General features: G+C 39.9%; 2 protein-coding genes across 7 annotated transcripts in view; both read left to right on the forward strand.

The window, feature by feature from the left end:
* The first annotated feature begins 272 nt into the window (after positions 1-272).
* Positions 273-8,669, forward strand: GGCT (gamma-glutamylcyclotransferase). 4 transcript variants are annotated; one of them, XM_007436683.3, is made up of 5 exons: positions 273-350; positions 3,517-3,687; positions 4,525-4,670; positions 5,794-5,929; positions 8,285-8,669. In XM_007436683.3, the coding sequence occupies exons 2-5, from the start codon at positions 3,526-3,528 to the stop codon at positions 8,444-8,446; spliced, it is 606 nt and encodes a 201-aa protein (XP_007436745.1). In that variant the 5' UTR covers positions 273-350; positions 3,517-3,525; the 3' UTR covers positions 8,447-8,669. The 4 variants fall into 4 exon arrangements, with proteins under 4 accessions (XP_007436745.1, XP_007436747.1, XP_007436746.1 ...); XM_007436685.3 differs by having other exon boundaries at positions 301-340; XM_007436684.3 differs by lacking the exon at positions 273-350 and adding an exon at positions 368-504.
* Positions 8,670-11,829: 3,160 nt separating this feature from the next.
* The window catches only part of NOD1 (nucleotide binding oligomerization domain containing 1), a 46,001-nt gene continuing 38,251 nt past the window's right edge, over positions 11,830-19,579 (forward strand). The window contains exon 1 of one of the 3 annotated variants that reach the window (XM_088150880.1): positions 11,830-11,928. The gene's annotated coding sequence lies outside the window, so the exon portion shown is untranslated. Of the gene's footprint in view, positions 12,056-19,579 lie in introns of all 3 variants that reach the window. The other 2 variants (XM_088150881.1, XM_088150879.1) reach the window with 2 other exon arrangements.

Genomic DNA, 19,579 nt, shown 5'->3' on the forward strand with positions numbered 1-19,579 from the left:
TTATTTTATTGCCATCGTTAGGGAAAGATTTTGAACGCTAGAAATAGCAAACATCCTACTATGCGAAGTAGTTCTGGATGGGACGGGGTGGGTGGAAAGAGCCATTACTCAATTAATTCTAAAAGCGCGGATAAAGGGAAGTCACCGAAGAGCAAAACACGCTTCAGAGCGCCTGCACCGACCTCCCACTCGTCGTAACAAGAAAGGAGAGGAAGATTGCTCCAGCTGTTTTGAACCAATCAGAGGCGGCGGGGGGCGGCAGCTACCGTGTGCTTAGCCAATGGGCAGAGTCGTCGCGAATGTTGCAGGTTGTTTCGGTCCGCTGCTGAGTGAGGAAGGGGTGAGGACAGGTCAGTTCGGTGGCAGGTCCAGAGCCGGGAAAGCGGAGGGGATTCAGAGAGGCGGGTTGCTCGGGGACCTGCTGGGCAGCTGGTGGTGCTTGTGGCGTGGAGGAGGGCCCGACCAGGCGAAAGGAAGGAGGCTGGTGGTTTCTTGGATCAAGTGGTCTGTGGTCGGGAATAGCGTGGGATAAGCGGGGAACCGGGGATCGAGGAGAGGGGTCGTGGGGTTGAGTCGGGTCCGTTTGCGCTGAATCAGCGAGCAGTGTGTGTTCAATATCGGGATCTGCAAGGAAATCATAACATGGGAGAGAGATCTTGATCGCGCTCTCGCCGTGAGGAATTGGCCTAATCCAGCGTGGCTCTTTCTTCCTTAAAAAGAAAGCAATATTTTGGCAAGTTGGTCTCTCATCTTCTTGAGCCTGAAGGTTCGAGAAAAGGTGGGGAAAGTCGGCCGACTGGATTAATGGCTTTCCCCCCACTTCTGAGTTATAGCCACTCACCCTCCACAGAAGACTAAACTTCATGAAATGTGTTGTCCCCTTTACTAATCCCTGCCCTGCCTCTGTTGCCTCTTTTTCAGGTCACTACAGTCGTCTGGCTTTTCTCTATGGTAATGGGCAACAAGGCCAAACAGATTTATATGCCCCAAGGTTGCCCTTGGACAGGGTCAGAATAAGGGAGAAATGTTGCTGACATCAGGCTGTCTCATACAGGGGCCTGGAATTAGATGAGGGCAGTGTCACGGAAGCAGTTATTTGGACTTGTCTGCACAATTGCTTGGGTTTCCTTTAGGACGGCAAAGTGCAGCTAAGAAAGTCTTGCAAAGGTGCAGTTCTACTCTTTAAGGTAACCTGTGGTCCACTGGATGCTTCTGAACTACAATTTCCAGAGTTCCTCACCTTTAGTCTTGCTGACTGGGGCTATTGGGAGTTGCAGTTTAGAAGAATCCAGAGGACCGTGGTTCTCCCCTTCCTTCCTGCTTTCTAGGTAACTCTTGTTTGCATTGTATTTGTTGTGCAGTCTGTAGGAATGCTTCTGGATGTGCTTTTGTCATATTAGCAGTTGAGCTAGCTGAAGCACTTTGGTATTTGGATGCTAGAAATAGCAAACACCCTGCTGTGCAAAGTAGTTCTGGATGGGATGAGGGGGAAGAGCTGTTACTCAATTAATTCTAAAAGCATGGATAAAGCAAAGTCACTGAAGACCAAAACACGCTTCAAAGTGCCTGCACTGGCCTTCCTCTTATCATAACAAGAAAAAATAGGAAGGTTGCTCCAGCTCTTTGGGTTTGGAAATGCATAGCCAAAAAGAATTCATTCTTTGTTACGGTACACTTTACCTTGAGATAGAACACTTGTTCTGGAACTGTGCAGAGCTCATGGAGTCTCTGTGGCAGTTTTATCTAGCTGCAGCAATGTGAAATTGAGGGTTGCAGTTCCTTTTCATTTTGTTTCTAATTCTGAAACTTTTCTTTGTTTTAGATTTCTCTAAGCTGCTGCTCTGAGATAGTGTTTTTCTCCTCTATCTCTCCCCTGCAAAAGTAGATAATATCTTTTATTTAAGCTATTTTCTTCAGCCTAAAATGTTGAATGCAACTTATAAGAAATATTGGGGATTGTGCTGCTAATCAGTTGTGACTGGAATAATTTCCAGAAGAAAACATGAGTAAGAAAGGCAATTCAACAAGGAACAAGAAACCCCTATGAAAAAAGAAATATTACAGTAAAATATCACAGGATAATAAACTGGGCACACATTCTAGGAGGAAGTACAGTTATACCTCAGTAGAAAGAGATTTGTGACATTTGTGCTACTCTTAAAGAGCTATAGGTCATTGCCAGGATATAAATATGATTGTTTGAAATTGCATACTTATCTTATTCAGTGAGAAATTTGTCATATTTTGCAACTTTAGTTTTTTTCTGAAAGGACAACTTCTTAAAGCATGGTTCATAAAACATGATAAACCATAATGTGATTTGTTTAGTTTTGCTTTAGTAAGAAATCATTGTTGAGCAAACCATGGCTTTGTATGATGGCTGAACAGAATGTAAAACTGGATGGTGTTCCGTACTTGCAAGCTACTCATCAGTCTCTGATTTTAAAGAGATTTAATTTTAAGAAAGATATTTTATTTATTTATTTATTAAATTTGTAAGCCGCCCATCTCCCCCAGCGGGTGACACTACTCATTTTGACTACTATCTAATGCACACATCCTGGTAAACAATTTCTGTTCCAGCGAAAGCAATATCTGGGCCAAGGGTTATTTCCCTTCCTCATTCCTGTATGCCAGTTGATGTCATGGGGGGGGCAGATGTTCTGTCTCCTTTCACAGATGACATTCAGCTGCTATGGAAGAATTGCTTCAAGGTGTCTGGAGCACCTTGAAGTGCTTCCTTCCTGGGTGGTGCTGTGGAAGGCATTCCCCACTGAGAATACCTTGAAGTACCATTTACCAGTGAAACTAGGGAGTGCTTTCCCCAAAAGATGAATTCACCTTCCTGGCTTTTTTGGGGGGGGAAACACTTGGAATAAACAAAACTGGAATCTCTGCTCACAGGTGGGAGTTCTTTCAAGGACCCACTCAGAGCTGGTTTTCCAAAAGGGAAAATGCAGGAGCAAGGAACATAGGATTTCTCTCTGGATGGATGGAAAGAGTAGGGCTTAAAGATGGGATAAAACCTTGTTCCTGGAAGCCTCTCTGTAAATAGGTATAGGAATGTGTCTATCTGTAATAGAAGGAATAATCTTGAGGAACAGGAGAAAGAGCTGTAACCGAGACAACGATCAGATAAAAGAAATCTAAGTCAGGGGCAGAAATGTAATTTGAAAAAGTCTCAGACATAACGCTCCCTAGTTCTAGTGAAGATACTGTAAAGGGGGAGGGAGCACATTCAGACTTGCAAGATTCTGTTACCATAACCTTATAATAAAAATATTATTAGCTTGCGTGTCTTTGGTTTCCAAGTTTGGTCTACCTTGGAGGGCTGACACTATCACTGTAGTTCTCATACTAACGTTTATAGGCTTTATAAACAGCTATAGAATGTTGGAGAAAACAAACATTTTGCAGGTTGAAGTGTAAGGGAATTCTATGATATTCCATGCCATTTCTACTCATTAACTTAATTTGTATGAAATAAATGTCTAATTAATGCTTTCTTTGGCTCAGTTTCAGAAGATGGAAGCCTTTAACAACTGTACTGGACTGGGTGGAGATTTGGAAGTGCAAAACTCCAGGAGTGAACATTTCCTCTATTTCGCCTATGGCAGTAACTTGTTGCAGGAAAGAATAATGTTAAGAAACCCATCTGTGGTTTTCCTTGCCCTAGCACAACTACTGGTTTGTACTATCTTTGTCTCTTTTTCTAGAAACTAATATTACAGGTAGTTCCTGGGTTACAAATGCCCGGGTTACAGATAATCCATAGGTAAGAATGGAGCCTACTGTAGCAAAATTTGAGTTAAATACACAATGATTTGAGTTAAATATACAATGGTTCGAGTTCATTACATAATACTACTTATACAGTATTATACAATAATACTGTTCCAGCTTACATACAAATTCAACTTTAAGGACAGACTTTGAGAACAGAACTCATTCTTAAACTGGGGACTACCTGTAGTAACAAACTAACACTAACTATATAATACAAGGGATGTATGTTGAATATTCATCTCTGCTTCTGTTATGTTTCCTTCTATGGTTATTTTTACAGGGAGAAAAAAGGTTTAATGGTGTTTACCTTTAGTGTTTGAAAGCCAATTAGTTGCTCAATTAGCTGTTGTTGCAAGCATTCAAAATACAGATTTCAGTTCAATTTCCAACTCTAGAAATATGGCTCATTGTGGCTTTTAAAATTATGTATTTATTAATATTTATATATGCTGCCCATCTCACTAGATAAATTATTCTAGGTGGTGTTACAAGTAAAAAAACTATAAAATCTTAGCAAAAATATACACATTAAAAACTACAAAAGGTTTTTCCTTCCTGAACTCATTAAAGAAATTAAAATTTTTATGTAAATAGAATTTTAAATCAGATATCTGATCTGAGATATAACTTTTCCAGTCTGCTGCTTTCACCTTTCTAGATTTTGTTTCATTCATTGCTTTATAGGAACACTAGAAACTTAAAACTGGAGATTGCTGACCTTCCTGTTTTAATTCACAGGATTATAAACTTGCTTTTGGCTCTCATCAAGGGAAACCTAGTTCTCAGTGGAATGGAGGTACAGCTACTATTGTTTATAGCCCTGGTGAAGAAGTGTGGGGGATAATATGGAAAATGAATACTAGTGATTTATATTCTCTGGATAGGTGCGTTGCATTCAGTTCTTCCACTATCAATTTATGCACAGAGCTTATACTGTTAAGATGTTATTCTGGATGTTTGTTGTACACTTTTCAAAATTTGCCCAAGCTAAAAAAATTCTAATTATAGATGTTCCTATTATAAGTATCAAAATAAAATATTACAAATTGGTCAATATAATTGAACTTGCAAATGTAATCCTAGTCCTTCCCATGATTTTGAGAAATAATCTAGGGCTTTATTGATTTATTTTATTTACATCCCACTGTTCTTCCCAGATTTCCAGTGATACCCATAGTATTTCTGCCTCCAATTTTATCTGCGCAGCTACTCCTGTGAAGTCAGGTTGAGAGATAGGCACCTGATGAGCTTCTGTGGCAGAGTGTAGAACTGAACCTGGATCTTCTCAGTTCTGGACCTAACTCTATTTAATCCATTTTGAAAGCATGCTTGATTGGGCCACAATTAACAGAAAATGACAGGAGGAAATAATTATCATCCTTTTGGTAAAGTTGGTATCGATAATTAATATTGCCTTGTGACATCTGGAAATTAATTTGTGTGAACTTTTTGTCTTAACTGGAACTGGGTTGTGTGTGAAGTTTGCAAGCTTCTAGAAGTAAAAAATGTCAGGTTGGTTATGGATATAACTTCCATAATTGCTGCAGTTGGCCATGCTGTTGCAACTCCTGTTGTAGTACAAAACATCTGGGGAGAATCAAATTATCTACCTCTGTTCTAGACCCACATTGACTATACAGAAATAAACAAAAGTTTGAACAAAAGTTTGGTTATTAGCAGACTATTACATCATAGGATTCCAAGGAGCAATTCTTAAAAAAATGCTATAGAAGATGTTTCCTTTCTTTTGTTCTTCTATCTGCATTTAGCACTTTTATTGAGCAGCTGAGAAAGCTATTCGCTGGATGCAGCCTTAGCTACCCAAAATTGGACATTGTTGGCATTTTGAGTTTCAAGAACTACTGAAAAGAGTAGTCTTTTAAGTCACTTATAATGGGGTGTTACATAATGCTTTGCTAAATAAATAGCTGCTTTTAGGAGATAAATCAATATACTTGCTCTCATTTTAGTTATTTGCTTGACATGGCATTCCTTATTCTGTTTCAGGCAAGAAGGAGTGGAAAATGGCATTTATATCCCAATTGAAGTAATAGTTCGGACTCAAGATGAGAAAGTAGTTAAATGTCGTAGTTACCAGATGGATGACTGTGTCCATGATCTTCCTTCTCCACAGTATAAAAAGGTATGATCCTTTTCCAATTCCAAATGGACTAAGAATTCACTTCCCTCCAGCAGTTCATCTAGAACAATGTGCATAATGTCATAATTTAATTAAGTGCAATGGAAAGGAACCTAAGGAACAAGTAGTTGGTTTCACATAAAAGGTGAAACAAATTTCAATACTGTTGCAGTTAACTAATGTGTGGATGTGTTTATGACATAATTATCAAGGGTATATGTATAATTTGTTAAGTGTATAGCTGGATAGACTGATTAATAATAGATTATAATAAATTAATAATTTATTGCAAGCATATGCTGTTCATATGCTGTTCCAAAATAGTTTACTTTGGCATTGTACTTCAACTATTTGCAGTGTAGGATTTTTATTCAGAGTAAACTATAAAAGACTATTCCATGTTTACTACAGGTTCTCTTGAGCTCCTGGCCTTTCTCTCTCTTTCTCTCCTTGCGTCATAACTATGAAACGGTTTTGCTCCATTCAAATAAAGTGTTTCTGTTTGCATGGTTACTCTTGGGATTGCTTGCTGCAATGGTCTGGCCAAACTACTGACTTAAGTTTCCTTCCTGGAAACTGGCAAGTATAGATGAGACATATGGAGTCAACATGTACCTTGCATCATGTCAAGCTGATGGCTTTGCAATAACTACTACCCTTTCTTGTAGCTATGGCTAAGGCTTGTAATTTTTACTGATCCTCCAAAAAGTTATTTTAAGAACCCTGTTGACTTGAATCCATTGTAGAGCCATCTTAGATTGCAAAATCCAGAGTAACTTCCATCTTATATTCATATTTTTGTCCAGCACATAGCTGACAAATAATTATAAGGTGCTTGGACTGTAAAGGAGGTTGATGTAGAATTGGTTGGGAGGCTGTTTTGTCCAAAAGAATATGCGTGTGGAGGGGGGAAAATGAAAGGGATGGTTGAGGAGTCTCCATTTATATTTTTAGGTAAGTCTGCCCCTGTAGTTCCTTTCAGCATGTAAGTATTATTCTTGTCAGTGGAGAATGGAAAGGTGGATCTTCCCAGGTTCTAATCTTCAGTGCAAAATATGAAAAATATAGCAACCTTTTCTCTCTATTCCTGTTTTTTTTTTTTTACCCAGGGGAATGGTGACAAGGAGACCATATCGAAGCATTTCTGGAGATAACCTGCCAATATTTGTATGTGTGTTGCAGTGTAAAACAGTTGAACTTGTATAACCTGCCCTGAGATTTAATAATGTTACTGCGTGTCTGGAATAGTTTTGCTGGCACTTAATTGCAAACATGTGTGGTAATTACAGCTGTGGCTTGATGCCAAGATAGTTATGCCCTGATTCTTGCATTTTGACTTTGCATATTATACTAGCCGAGACTGTTCTGATATCCTGAAACATGCACATGACTCCATTCCTATTCCTTAGAGGTGCTTCCCTTAGTAATGGACCAACAGAAACAATCTTTTGCATGGTGTTATATAATCACAGTTTTATCCCTGAAGGAATTACTGTCCTTTTCTCCATCATTCAGCTACTGTACTGTAAATATATGAAATAGAAACTGTTTCTATCACTCAATGTCAACAAGCATTTTCTTGCTGATAGCACGTCTGATCTTTTTCCTAAGTATATATCTGAATACTGAGTTACATGAGTGATTCTAATGGATTTTTTCCAGTCCCTTCCCACCAAAACCCCACTGCCTTCCTCCAAGATCAGACAAAGTTCAAAGAAAGGCCTAAGATATAGTGCAGAGGTATTGCCCAATATCAACATGAAGGCAGCTAATGAATGCCACACCCCATGCCTTGCCCAAGAGTCCCCAGGCATGGTCCTTGTGGAATTCACATAGCCGATTCATCATTTGTTGAAAGTGCTGCCCTCATGGGATTGTTGTTGATGGGATGAAATGATCCTCAGTTACACTACCATGAGCTTTCAGAAAAAAGGTGGTTGTAATTACAATAAAGATGTGGCTGTCTCATGAGATTTGAGTCATTTTTATTGTATTATTTATTTTATTTGTGAGCTGCCTAGAGCCATTTACATAGTGAGATGGGCAGTGTATAAATTTGATTTATAAATAAATAAATAAATTTTAAAATATTTAGTTTGTGGGTTCAATGAATGCTATGCAATGTGCTGCAAGTGCTTTTCTATCTGTGTTGCTCAACCTGCACCTTACCAAGAATGCTTTATATTGACTTCTTGACTGAGCCAGTGAACGCAACCAGCTGTCTGTTGCCCACTATCTAGTCTTCAAATGGGGTGTATTTGAAGCCGCTATAATATATTTCCTCATCCTTTTTCTCCCAGTTATTTGTGTAAGTAACAGAAATCTAACGATGGAATGTTTCCATTTTTGTTGTTATAGGTCATCTGTATGGGTGCAAAACAGAATGGATTGCCAATGGATTATCAAAAGAAATTAGACTCTATAGAGACTAACAATTATGCAGGACGTGTGCCAGTGTTTGAGGAGATTGAAGCTGCTTTCAATGCATCAGAGAAACAAAATAATGAAGATCTATTTTAGTGTAACTTATTTTAATTCTCTTGAGTATCCTGTGTGACTATTTCTCTTATATTACAGTAGCCTAGATATATTTTAACATGGTCAAAATGACTGGTGAATGCCACATACAACATAAGGTGTAAGATGATCCTTGATTATTAATTCACTGATACAAAATCCATTGTTCTCCTTCAGATTTTTCTGTTTCTGTATTCTCTGCAATAAACTGAGACTGGGAATAGTTTCCAAATTGTGCTTTCATCTGAAAGTTTCTGCACCAGTTCAGTCCAACTACTGAAAAGAGACAAGTGCTGGTTGTCTCTTGGATATTACAGGCAGTCTTCACTTAACAACCATTCATTCAGCAACCATTCAAAGTTACAACAGTGCTGAATAAATAGTAGTAATGACCAGTCCTTGAAGTTACAGTTGTTGCAGCGCCCCTGCAGTCATATGATCAAAATTTGAGCGCTCGGCAATCTGCCTGCATTTACAACTGCAGCATGCACTTCAACTCCCCCTCTTGCTTATCCTTCGCCCCTCATTGGAGAAGGTCACCTGCAGGTGACAGGAGTAGATGGCAGAGTGCAGGGCAGAGATGGGGGGAGAGTTGAAGCAGGGGTGAGCACGGCAGGGTAGAAGCGTGAGGTCCTTGCCTAACAAGTACAACCAGGACTACCAGAATTGCCATTGCTAAGTGGTATAGTCATGTGATGTTTCACCAAATGACTGGTTTGCTTAGTGATGGAAATTCTGGTCCCAACTAGGGCTGTTAATCGAATACTACCTATATGTTAACTTCCTTTTGATAGACAGCTGGTATCCCAGCCTCTAGTCATCAACCCTCACCCCAACCTTTTTAAAAAGCTGATTTAATCACAACTCACTTTTTTGCATTTTAAAAAAATACATTGCTGTTCTGGGAATTGTTTCTAGCCTTGTAAAAATACTGTATATACAGTGGGGCAAAAAAGTATTTAGTCAGCCACCAATTGTGCAAGTTCTCCCACTTAAAAAGATGAGAGAGGCCTGTAATTTTCATCATAGGTATACCTCAACTATGAGAGACAAAATGGGGGGAAAAATCCAGAAAATCACATTGTCTGATTTTTAAAGAATTTATTTGCAAATCATGGTGGAAAATAAGTATTTGGTCAATATCAAAAGTTCATCTCAGTACTTTGTTATATATCCTTTGTTGGCAATGACAGAGGTCAAACGTTTTCTGTAAGTCTTCACAAGGTTTTCACACACTGTTGCTGGTATTTTGGCCCATTCCTCCATGCAGATCTCCTCTAGAGCAGTGATGTTTTGGGCAACACGGACTTTCAACTCCCTCCAAAGGTTTTCCATGGGGTTGAGATCTGGAGACTGGCTAGGCCACTCCAGGACCTAGAAATGCTTCTTACGAAGCCACTCCTTCGTTACCCGGGCGGTGTGTTTGGGATCATTGTCATGCTGAAAGACCCAGCCACGTTTCATCTTCAATGCCCTTGCTGATGGAAGGAGGTGTTCACTCAAAATCTCACGATACATGGCCCCATTCATCCTTTCCTTTACACGGATCAGTCATCCTGGTCCCTTTGCAGACAAACAGCCCCAAAGCATGATGTTTCCACCCCCATGCTTCACAGTAGGTATGGTGTTCTTTGGATGCAACTCAGCATTCTCTCTCCTCCAAACATGACGAGTTGAGTTTAGACCAAAACGTTCTACTTTGGTTTCATCTGACCATATGACATTCTCCCAATCCTCTTCTGGATCATCCAAATGCTCTCTAGCAAACTTCAGACGGGCCCAGCATGTACTGGCTTAAGCAGGGGGACACATCTGGCACTGCAGGATTTGAGTCCCTGGCGGTGTAGTGTGTTACTGATGGTAGCCTTTGTTACTTTGGTCCCAGCTCTCTGCAGGTCATTCACTAGGTCCCCCCGTGTGGTTCTGCGATTTTTGCTCACCGTTCTTGTGATCATTTTGACCCCACAGGGTGAGATCTTGCATGGAGCCCCAGATCGGGGGAGATTATCAGTGGTCTTGTATGTCTTCCATTTTCTAATTATTGCTCCCACAGTTGATTTCTTCACACCAAGCTGCTTGCCTATTGCAGATTCAGTCTTCCCAGCCTGGTGCAGGTCTACAATTTTGTTTCTGGTGTCCTTCAACAGCTCTTTGGTCTTGGCCATAGTGGAGTCTGGAGTGTGATTGTTTGAGGTTGTGGACAGGTGTCTTTTATACTGATAACAAGGTCAAACAGGTGCCATTACTACAGGTAATGGGTGGAGGACAGAGGAGCCTCTTAAAGAAGTAGTTACAGGTCTGTGAGAGCCAGACATCTTGCTTGTTTGTAGGTGACCAAATACTTATTTTCCACCATGATTTGCAAATAAATTCTTTAAAAATCAGACAATGTGATTTTCTGGATTTTTTTTTCTCATTTTGTCTCTCATAGTTGAGGTATACCTATGATGAAAATTACAGGCCTCTCTCATCTTTTTAAGTGGGAGAACTTGCACAATTGGTGGCTGACTAAATACTTTTTTGCCCCACTGTATACTATTAATAAACCCATGAAAATCCTTTTCCATCATGTCAAAGATGTCCCTATGTTCTGAGAAGGAACTGTAAGAAAAAAGCTATTTAATATAACTGCAGTGCCTAACAAGATGAATCACAAATGTGTTATCTTTTTATAGAGGACAGTTGCAGGAAGGTCTTGTGCACATGGGAGAAAGATGTCCAACAATGTGGATCTGTCCTGTGTTAAAAAAAAAAAAAAAGCAACTAATTCTCACCCGTTCACTTTGAAGAGCCTTTCGAACTAGTTTCTAAAAATTTGGCGGGGGGGGGCTGCAAAGAACATATTGTAATAGTCTGTGGGAATGACCTTGGGAGACAGGAGGGAGAGCCACAGACTGGACAAGGACCCGTAGAAGATACCTCGGCCCACAGAAGGAGGGGGCGTGGGAAACATTTCAGAAGGGACCTTCCCTAGTTTTCCGGAGAGCAACAGGGAAGGAGGGGAGAAATATTTTCAGTCTTGCAAGACTCTGTTAATGTAACCTCCCAATAAAGACAGAGCTAGTACTCCTGGTTGTGCTAACAAGTCCTGAAGGGGAGCTACAAATTGTGATCCTATGACCTAAAATTAAGGTTTTAATGTGAGAACGACATACAGGCTACCTATTTTCAGGCAGCGTTGCTGTTTTTAGGAACAATGGCACTTATTCCGGTGCAATCCTATGAAGTGAAGTTTATAAGGCAGCCCCCAGCCAGGCTCGGAGGATCTGCTCCGGGCTTCCCGCGACTCCCGTAGCGCTCGCTGCGAAGCTGCTCCAGGCAGGTTGGGAGGAAGGCTATCCTGGCCAGGGTCCCGGGGGCGGGGTTTCCCCCTCCTGCGATGCTGGAGTTCAAGCCGCGCCCACAGGAAGCCCGATCTGGGGGGCGGGGACCTTGCTCTGCCTCTGCCACTTTTTCTTTCTCCAGTTCTGTCTGTCCAGCTGCAGGTACGACTGAAGTGCGCCCTGAGGTTGGGAGTGCACGGGACGTGTGAAAGCAGACGGGGAACGAGAAAGGAGGCCCGTGGGATTGCGGGGGCGCCAGGAGTTTGGACACGGGGCCTGACAAGGAAGCGTGAGTAGGGCTCAAGCTGACTTTCGCTTCGGGGTGGCTGCGCTGTTTTCCCCGTCGTGAGGCGAAGCGAGGGCAGCGTTAAACCTCTTGCAAACTGCCCAGATGCAGCTTGGCAAAGGAGAGGTCGCTGCTCTTTGGGGCACCGCTTAAGGCGGGCATTTTCCTCCCGAGCCTTGTGTGGCTTCTGTGTGGCTTGCGGAGAAAGTTGCCGTTCGAATTGGTAGGCGGCACCGGAGTGGCGAGAGGGTGAGCGCGTGGGCCTTCCAAGGCTCAAAGCGAAGAAACAGGTGAAGGCTTCAGAGTCTGACATCGAGGGCATCTGTTCTGCCTGGTGGCGCTGGGTAGTCCTGAAAGGGAAGAAAGGCTGTTAAAACCGAAAGTGCTAATTTCTGCTTAGGGGCGCCTGGCAAGGAAGGGATGTGAGCCCTTCATGGAAAGGGGGAATGGAAGAAAATATTGGAGGAGGAAGGCTGTCAACTTCCAAGCTATCAGTGAGGATGAGAGGCAGAGTTCTTGAGAGGCCTTTTCCTGGGAGGAGCTGGTAAATAAAAGGGGGAGGTAAACAGCCTTTCCCAAAATCAGTGGTGGACTACTTTCTTTTCTCAGGGCCTGGATTAATGTTACACAAAGCCATGGTTTATTTAAATCAGGTTTGCTGAATATTCCTCAGTTGGCTGAGTTTCGCCTGACAAGAGAAGCTAACAAGCTGTAGTGCTTAAAAATCTTGTAAGCACTGACCAAAGGGTGGGGTGTAGATATGAGTGATACTTAAAAGCATGCACCAGCCTTCTCTAAATGAGAGCTCTGCAAATGGGCTGAAACTACTGTTAGATGCAGGCAGTGGCCTGGGCAAGATGCGTGATCAGAAGCCAGTGTTGTGAAACAGTGGCAGGGACTTATTGCTGATAATAAGATAAGAAGTCAAATTCTATGAGGCATCAAGGAAGGAGAAGAGAACTCTCTGTGAATGTCAGTTCCAGTGGCAGAACCAGTTTTTACTTTAATTCCTAGTATAGGATCCACACAATCATGGAGTGATGTGTAAATCTTGGTGGCTGACTTGACAGCTGGTGGTGGCTGATCTACCAAGTGGCTCAAAATTACCAACTGTTGATGCTATGTGGTATGACACAGTTGTGCTGAAGGAGCTGACCTGCAAACTGAGGGTTTGAAAAGGGGAGAGGACAGGTCAGAGACCCTGAGTTGAAGGGTGCAGATATACTTAATATACTTCAGGGGCAAGCAACATAATGTTTCTCAGATACTTGAGACTACAGTACCTACAACCCCTTGCCATTACATGTGTTAGCTGAGGCTGATGGGAGAGGAAATTCAAAACACCAGACAGGAAATAAGTTGCATACCCCTAGTGCAGTAGTTAGACAATTGGACAAAACAGGCCCAGAGTGAAATCCCTGTTTAGTCATGAAGTTACCAGACTGAGTTTGGGCTAGTCAATATCTGTCAGACTAACAGTAAATTATTTCAGCAACCAGTTGGACTGTAGGGCTAGTATCTGTAAAAGTAAACATAATTCTTAAAGCACTGACTCCAAGTCAGTGCTGTATACAATTTTTAAAATTAGACAAGAGCTTCCCCTTAGTTTACTATTTTAATCTAATCCTTCATCTGTGGGGTCGGCATTGCTGCTATCACAGATGTTAGTGTATGCCTTTTGGTCAGCTACCTGTTCTCCAAAGCAAACCTTCTCTTAAATCTAAGCTGTAAATTGTGGCTAAGCAGTTCAGCAGCACTGTAAGCTGAGAAAAAGGCTAAGTAGAGTTTCTTTTTGGCTAGGATGTACCATGAAATGGCTTTTAGACCCTGAGTTAAGAGGAAACCCAGATTGGTCTTAATTGGTATAATGTTCCTGAGGCTGGCTCCCAAGCACTGTGTCTGTATTGAAAGAATGCAGGGGTCATCTCAAAGTCTGAATTCACAGAACCCATAATAAGCCAATACAGACAAACCATATTATGGCTTAGTATGATGTGCGAACCCAATCAATAAATCCAAGATTGAAAGTATGCATGAAAACCTAGATTGATTTGGGGAAATGAAAGCCATTTACCTGGTCTAAGTAAACAGGGAATTCTTAGACCAGGTAAAACCTTAGTTAACTTCTGTTCTCAGAAGCACATATAATTGAGGGAAAAAAATTGAAATTGGGGGTAGGGGTCTACTTGCAATTTTAGCCCCCATCTATGTTTTTAGAGAAATCCAACATACATAATTACAATGAGTATGTTACAATGAATTTTAATGAATCCTGCATGCCTAGTTATAATGAGTGCATTATACAAGTAGAATGTTGTTGAAAATGTTTCAGAGTTATAATTATTTCTAGGGTCTGGGCTTTCAAAAGTGTATTTCATTGCATGACTGCTTCCCCATGCTGCCTGGGAAATTCTCGGAACTGAAATCCACGCATCTTAAAGCTGTTGAGATTGAGAAACACTGTGCTAAACTGTAGCCTGGGAGCTTCCAGTTTCTTGAGGAAGAGACACCCCATGTCTCAAAAACCTGTGCTATATTTGTGTTAGGCAGTTCTTGCAATTCAAATGTATCAGCCATGTTTTAGCCATTAAAGTAAAAGGGAAGCTTCTGAGTTGAGCTGGAGATTTTGTGGATGCTTCCATATAGTGTTCTAGGCAACACTACAGAAGTGGTTTGATAGTGCCTTTTTCCTTTTTCCCAACTTCCCAGTCTAGCTTACAGCCCTGGAATTTCTATCCAAGGACTAACTAAACGAAATCATGCTTAGCTTCTGAGCCCAGACACGCTCAACCAGGTTATAAACTGTTGATGGAATGGAATTGTGAAGGCCAAGCTCAGAGAGACAAACATTTTCTTAGCTCACCAGAACCGAGTGGGAGGATCAAAAGGATGAGACTGGCACCTCCCTGAGGAATTCACACTGTTGTGGCTGGAGGACTTTGGGAACTGGGGTTTTAGTCTGGGAAGATTCTTGCTAGAGGTTGTAGCTAATAAACATAGCTGAACTAAATTAGCATTGTTTCTTGGAGTTCCTTGGGCTAGGCCTGACATCAATCTTCCCAATTCCTCAGGGAGGTGCCAGTCTCATCCTCTTGATCCTCCCACTTGGTTCTGGCGAGCTAAGAAAAAGTTTGTCTCCCTGAGCTTGGCCTTCATAATTCCATTCCATCACATAAACAGAGCCCAACAGACACATGGATGGAAGTGTTTCACCAGATAATTTGTCCCCCACTCCACCCTACCACCTGCAAGGGGGAACATTTGCCTTTTTAATCTTGGTCCCTTGCTTGACAAGAAAGATTTCCTGATCCTCACTGATAATTTTATTTGAGAGCTTTCAGTGTAGAGGCTTTTCTTTTTCCAAAGAGAACTGGCTGGCTCCTGGAATAAAATACTTTACCTACTTTCTTTCTCCATCTGTGTGTGTGTGTGTAAAAATATTAGCGATAGAAACATAACATTAATTGACAATTGAAAACCAGCCTTCCCTCTGCTGTTGCTGTCCAGAATGACAACTCTAGGATTTCCAGCTGGCAGAGTACATGATGGATGCCAGGCCAAAGGAGATGGATATCTTGTTTTTAGCAAGCTTAAATCTGGATTGCTACCCCTAAAGTATGGAAAGATTTAGCCCCAACTTTAATAATGGAATGGAAATACTGAATTTTAAAAAGTTACAAACCTATGATTTGGTTAACAGTCTGAATATGTAAACTGTTGCTAATGCTACATTTTAAGATCCAGGGTTGGACTGTTAGAGACCTTTCCTACTAGGGTTTTTTTTACACCTATGTGGAAGGATGAATCTAGGAGAGCCAGTAGACTGTACAATAGTGATCAGAGTGTTAAACTAGGTGTAGCCACAGTTTTAGTGGTTCAGACTAAAACTGGTTAGTGTTTATAGTGGTTCACTGTAAAGCTCTACTTGGAGCAGTCACTGTCTTTCTTTCAACCTTACCTACCTTACATAGTTGCTATGAAAATAAAATGGAGAAGGGAAAATTGGAGATTTAGTAAGTAATAAATCTGACAAATGCTTCAATGAAATATCATTGGGAATCTTCTAGAGAGAGAGAGAAGTACATCTGTAATAGAAGTTTTGTATTTCCCCCCAATCATGAGGGTTAAAAACAGCTTTAAATAAATACATACATACATACATACATACATACATACTCAGAATTTGTCCATTTTATTGGGACCTGAGATCTCTGTTCCCTTTTCTCAGGGGATTTTTTCCCCTTTGGCCTTCTAATAATTTACTCATTTACTAATATCTATATTGGGGGGGGGATGTCATTTGAATGAACTCCCCCCCAGAAGACTCCACAACATGGTTATCGCCACAACAGCTGTGGTGTTTGTTCCTCTTTTTTTCTTCCTGCTTTGTTCTGAAAGAGGTTGGCTTAGTGGAAGCAGCATGTGAGTGAGTCAAGAAACTGACGGATTTTTTTAAAAAGTCCAAAGCAGGTTATTTTTATGACAAAAAGAAATGAAAGATGTTGTTATAATAAAATAAAAGTAGTTTATTTGACCTATGCCCATAGAAACTAAAATGTGAATATTTTAAATTTCTTTTTTTTTTTAATAAAATTTTTTATTCTTTACAACAAACACAAAACATACATAAACAAACAAGAACATACAAAGGCATAAAAAAAAAAATCTTCCATTTTATACCGTGTGTCAACCACTTACCAAATCATTGGTGCCCCTTTCATAATCTTCACTCATTTATATAAATTCTCATATCATCTATTCAAAATATACTTGTATACTTATCAATTATCAATTATTAATCATTTGTAGCTAGTCTATAAAGTCATTTATTACAAGAAATTTTAGCTTTCATTATAGGATTTGTAATACATTTTTATCCATCGATTATATATGTATATATATATAATAATTAATATCAAATTTCTATTATAAAATTTCCTAATCCATTACATTCTATATTTTCTCATCTAACCATTAATAAAACAAATCCCGTATCTTATAAAATTGCTTATCTTCTTACTCTAATTTCAAATATCAATTTAACTCATCTCTGCACATTCCATAATTTTCAATAACTTCCTCCTGCATAGGTACTTTTTCATTCTTCCAATTCTTAAAAGTTACAGTTCTAACCACTATCAAAACATACTTCATTCTTCACTACATGTTTCAACAAGAATATCTCTAGTTTAAAATCTATATGTTACTATGTCCAACCATGTATGAATTTTAGTCTAATATCTTAAAACATTTACAATCAAATACAGTTCTTTACTATATATCTCAGTTTTATACCTTATTCAAACGCTTGCATAGTTTTAAGTTCACCCTTTTCATTCAATATCCCAAAATATCTAACTGTTTATTCCTTTTTCTATATTATTGGATAAGAGAAAGCAATAATAAATGTCCTTTCAAACATTCTGCTTTTTGAAGCTTCTGTCAGTTCCATCATTGTTGTATTCCCCTCGTTTTTAATTTAGGCATCTGGAGTAGTTTCTTTCAATATTGTTTTACTTCTTCTTCTTAAGTATTCTCTTAGTACAATTTTCCATTATAATCTTATATAATCTTTTTCTCACCCTCATTACCAAGAACAAGTCTGTCCCTCTTCATTTATCAATTGATTAACCCTTTTTGATTCTCAGTTTATAAGCCTCAAAATAGTTCTGTTTAGTGTTTCTGATTTCTTGTGCTATTTCTTCCTTTTCCATTGATCCCGTTTTATGTTTAATTAAGTCCATTTTAGCTTTGATGTCTTTTTTTTTTTCTTGCAGGAATTTCTGCAGCTCTTCTTCCAGTTTTTTATAGTCATCCTCGATAGTTTAAAAATCTTTTTCTGCATTGTGTTTCTCGTATAGTCTATTATCAGACCCCTTGTATAGACCTTCATTAAGTCAAAGGATTCTTTATCTTTGTTCTTGCCAAGAGAAAGAAAAAAAAAAAAAGAAAAAAAAGGAAGAGGAGGGGAAAGGCTAGATCTCTTTAAAAGTCCAGCTGGGGGGGGGGGGGGAATAGAGAGCAAAGCAAAGCTTCTACCAGAAAGAAGAGCTACTGCCACTAAACAAGGCTCTTGTGACTAACTTGAACTTTCCATCTTGAATATTTTCAAAATCGCTTTCAACTCCGCTTTCTTATTTATAGTTATTCGGATGGCACCTGTATAAACATGCACATCCCACTATCTTTTTAGAAAGCCCAAAGTCCTTGAGTATACGTCACAATGAAAAAAAAAACACTATATCAAGCCTCTAGATGGCAGTACAACTTTCTTTCATTTACTTTCTCTTAACTCCACTTTCCCCATTTCCAAAACAAAAAATATAGGTTTCTTATAACAATACAAAAAATCTTAATCAAAAAAGAAGCTTGAAATAAAAGATTATTGAGTATTAAAAAGAAAAAGCCAGTCCAGTTAAAAATATATTTTTTTAAAAGAAAAACATCTTGCCAATTCCACTAAAAAGGGAAAGTTAAAAAACAAAGATTTTTTTCCCCCTTTTTTTTTTTATAAGGCTCAATCTCGCCGCTTAATCCACTTTTCTTCACTTTTAAAAATCTCTTTAAGTTACTTAAGGTGTTCTCTAAGAATAGTTGAATAGTAAAGGTCCATCTCACCCGGTTGACACCCCTCTCCTTCTTCTTCCTTTGGAGCTGTCCCGGCTTTCGCAGTCATTAAATGGCTGCCTCTCCTCCGCCGGCTTTAAGAGCTTCTCCTGGGATCAATCTGGGACTTGCGGTGTCCCTGAGATCCACAGGACGCGCCCTTTACAATCACCGTCTCTATGGGACGGCTTAGGTCCATCGGGACCATCCAGGGGGGGAGATATCGGCTGCGATCCTGGGAGCCCAGGATCGCCCGCCGTATCGCCGCGACGCCAGCTCCGCCCTCCATCGAATATTTTAAATTTCTTGATTGGTCTCTTACTGTGTAAACTAGTATAAGACTACTGGAACACTTATTTGATTTTGGCCTATCATGATTTGTCAGTTCAATCACTGTTGCTTATAAACCATGGTTTATGTCTTAATGAAACATATTAAGCCACAAACATATGAAGCCAGCCATTATGGCTTATTTGGTAAATTAACTATAGTTTAAATTAGCCATTGTACAGTGTAGTAGACTTACTCCCAAATAAGTATGAATATCTTGCTACCAGTAGACTGAATCTAGATTTAGTCATAGTTAAGGTGGTGGAACGGCTGAAAACGTGGGACAAATTAGAATTGATTTCAGTGGAACTATTTAGTGAAACTATTCTAGTTCAGTGGAACTATTCAGTGGAACTATTTCACTGAACTATTCAGTGGTCTCTCCATACCTCCAACTAGATGACCATTGGTTCCCCAACCTTGGTCTAAAATACCAGAAATTGAAACTGAAATTTTATTTATGGCCAGGGACCAGCTAAGTACAGTGGTACCTCTACTTACAAACGCCCCTACTTACGAAATTTTCGAGATACGACCAGCTCCGGCCCCAAAAATTTATCTCTACTTACGAACTTGCCTCTACTTACGAAC

This window comes from Python bivittatus, unplaced genomic scaffold, assembly GCF_059951505.1.
Source record: "Python bivittatus isolate LINGU-HERP-01145 unplaced genomic scaffold, Pbiv_v1 ctg000610_np1212, whole genome shotgun sequence".
NCBI classification, from domain to species: domain Eukaryota; kingdom Metazoa; phylum Chordata; class Lepidosauria; order Squamata; family Pythonidae; genus Python; species Python bivittatus.

Excerpts from the sequence above, each read along its gene's own strand:
- GGCT (XM_007436683.3), top strand. The coding sequence starts at position 3,526 with ATGGAAGCCTTTAACAACTGTACTGGACTGGGTGGAGATTTGGAAGTG. Across the intron at positions 3,688-4,524 it reads TTGCCCTAGCACAACTACTG|GATTATAAACTTGCTTTTGG; the intron begins GTTTGTACTATC and ends TTTAATTCACAG. Across the intron at positions 4,671-5,793 it reads GATTTATATTCTCTGGATAG|GCAAGAAGGAGTGGAAAATG; the intron begins GTGCGTTGCATT and ends ATTCTGTTTCAG.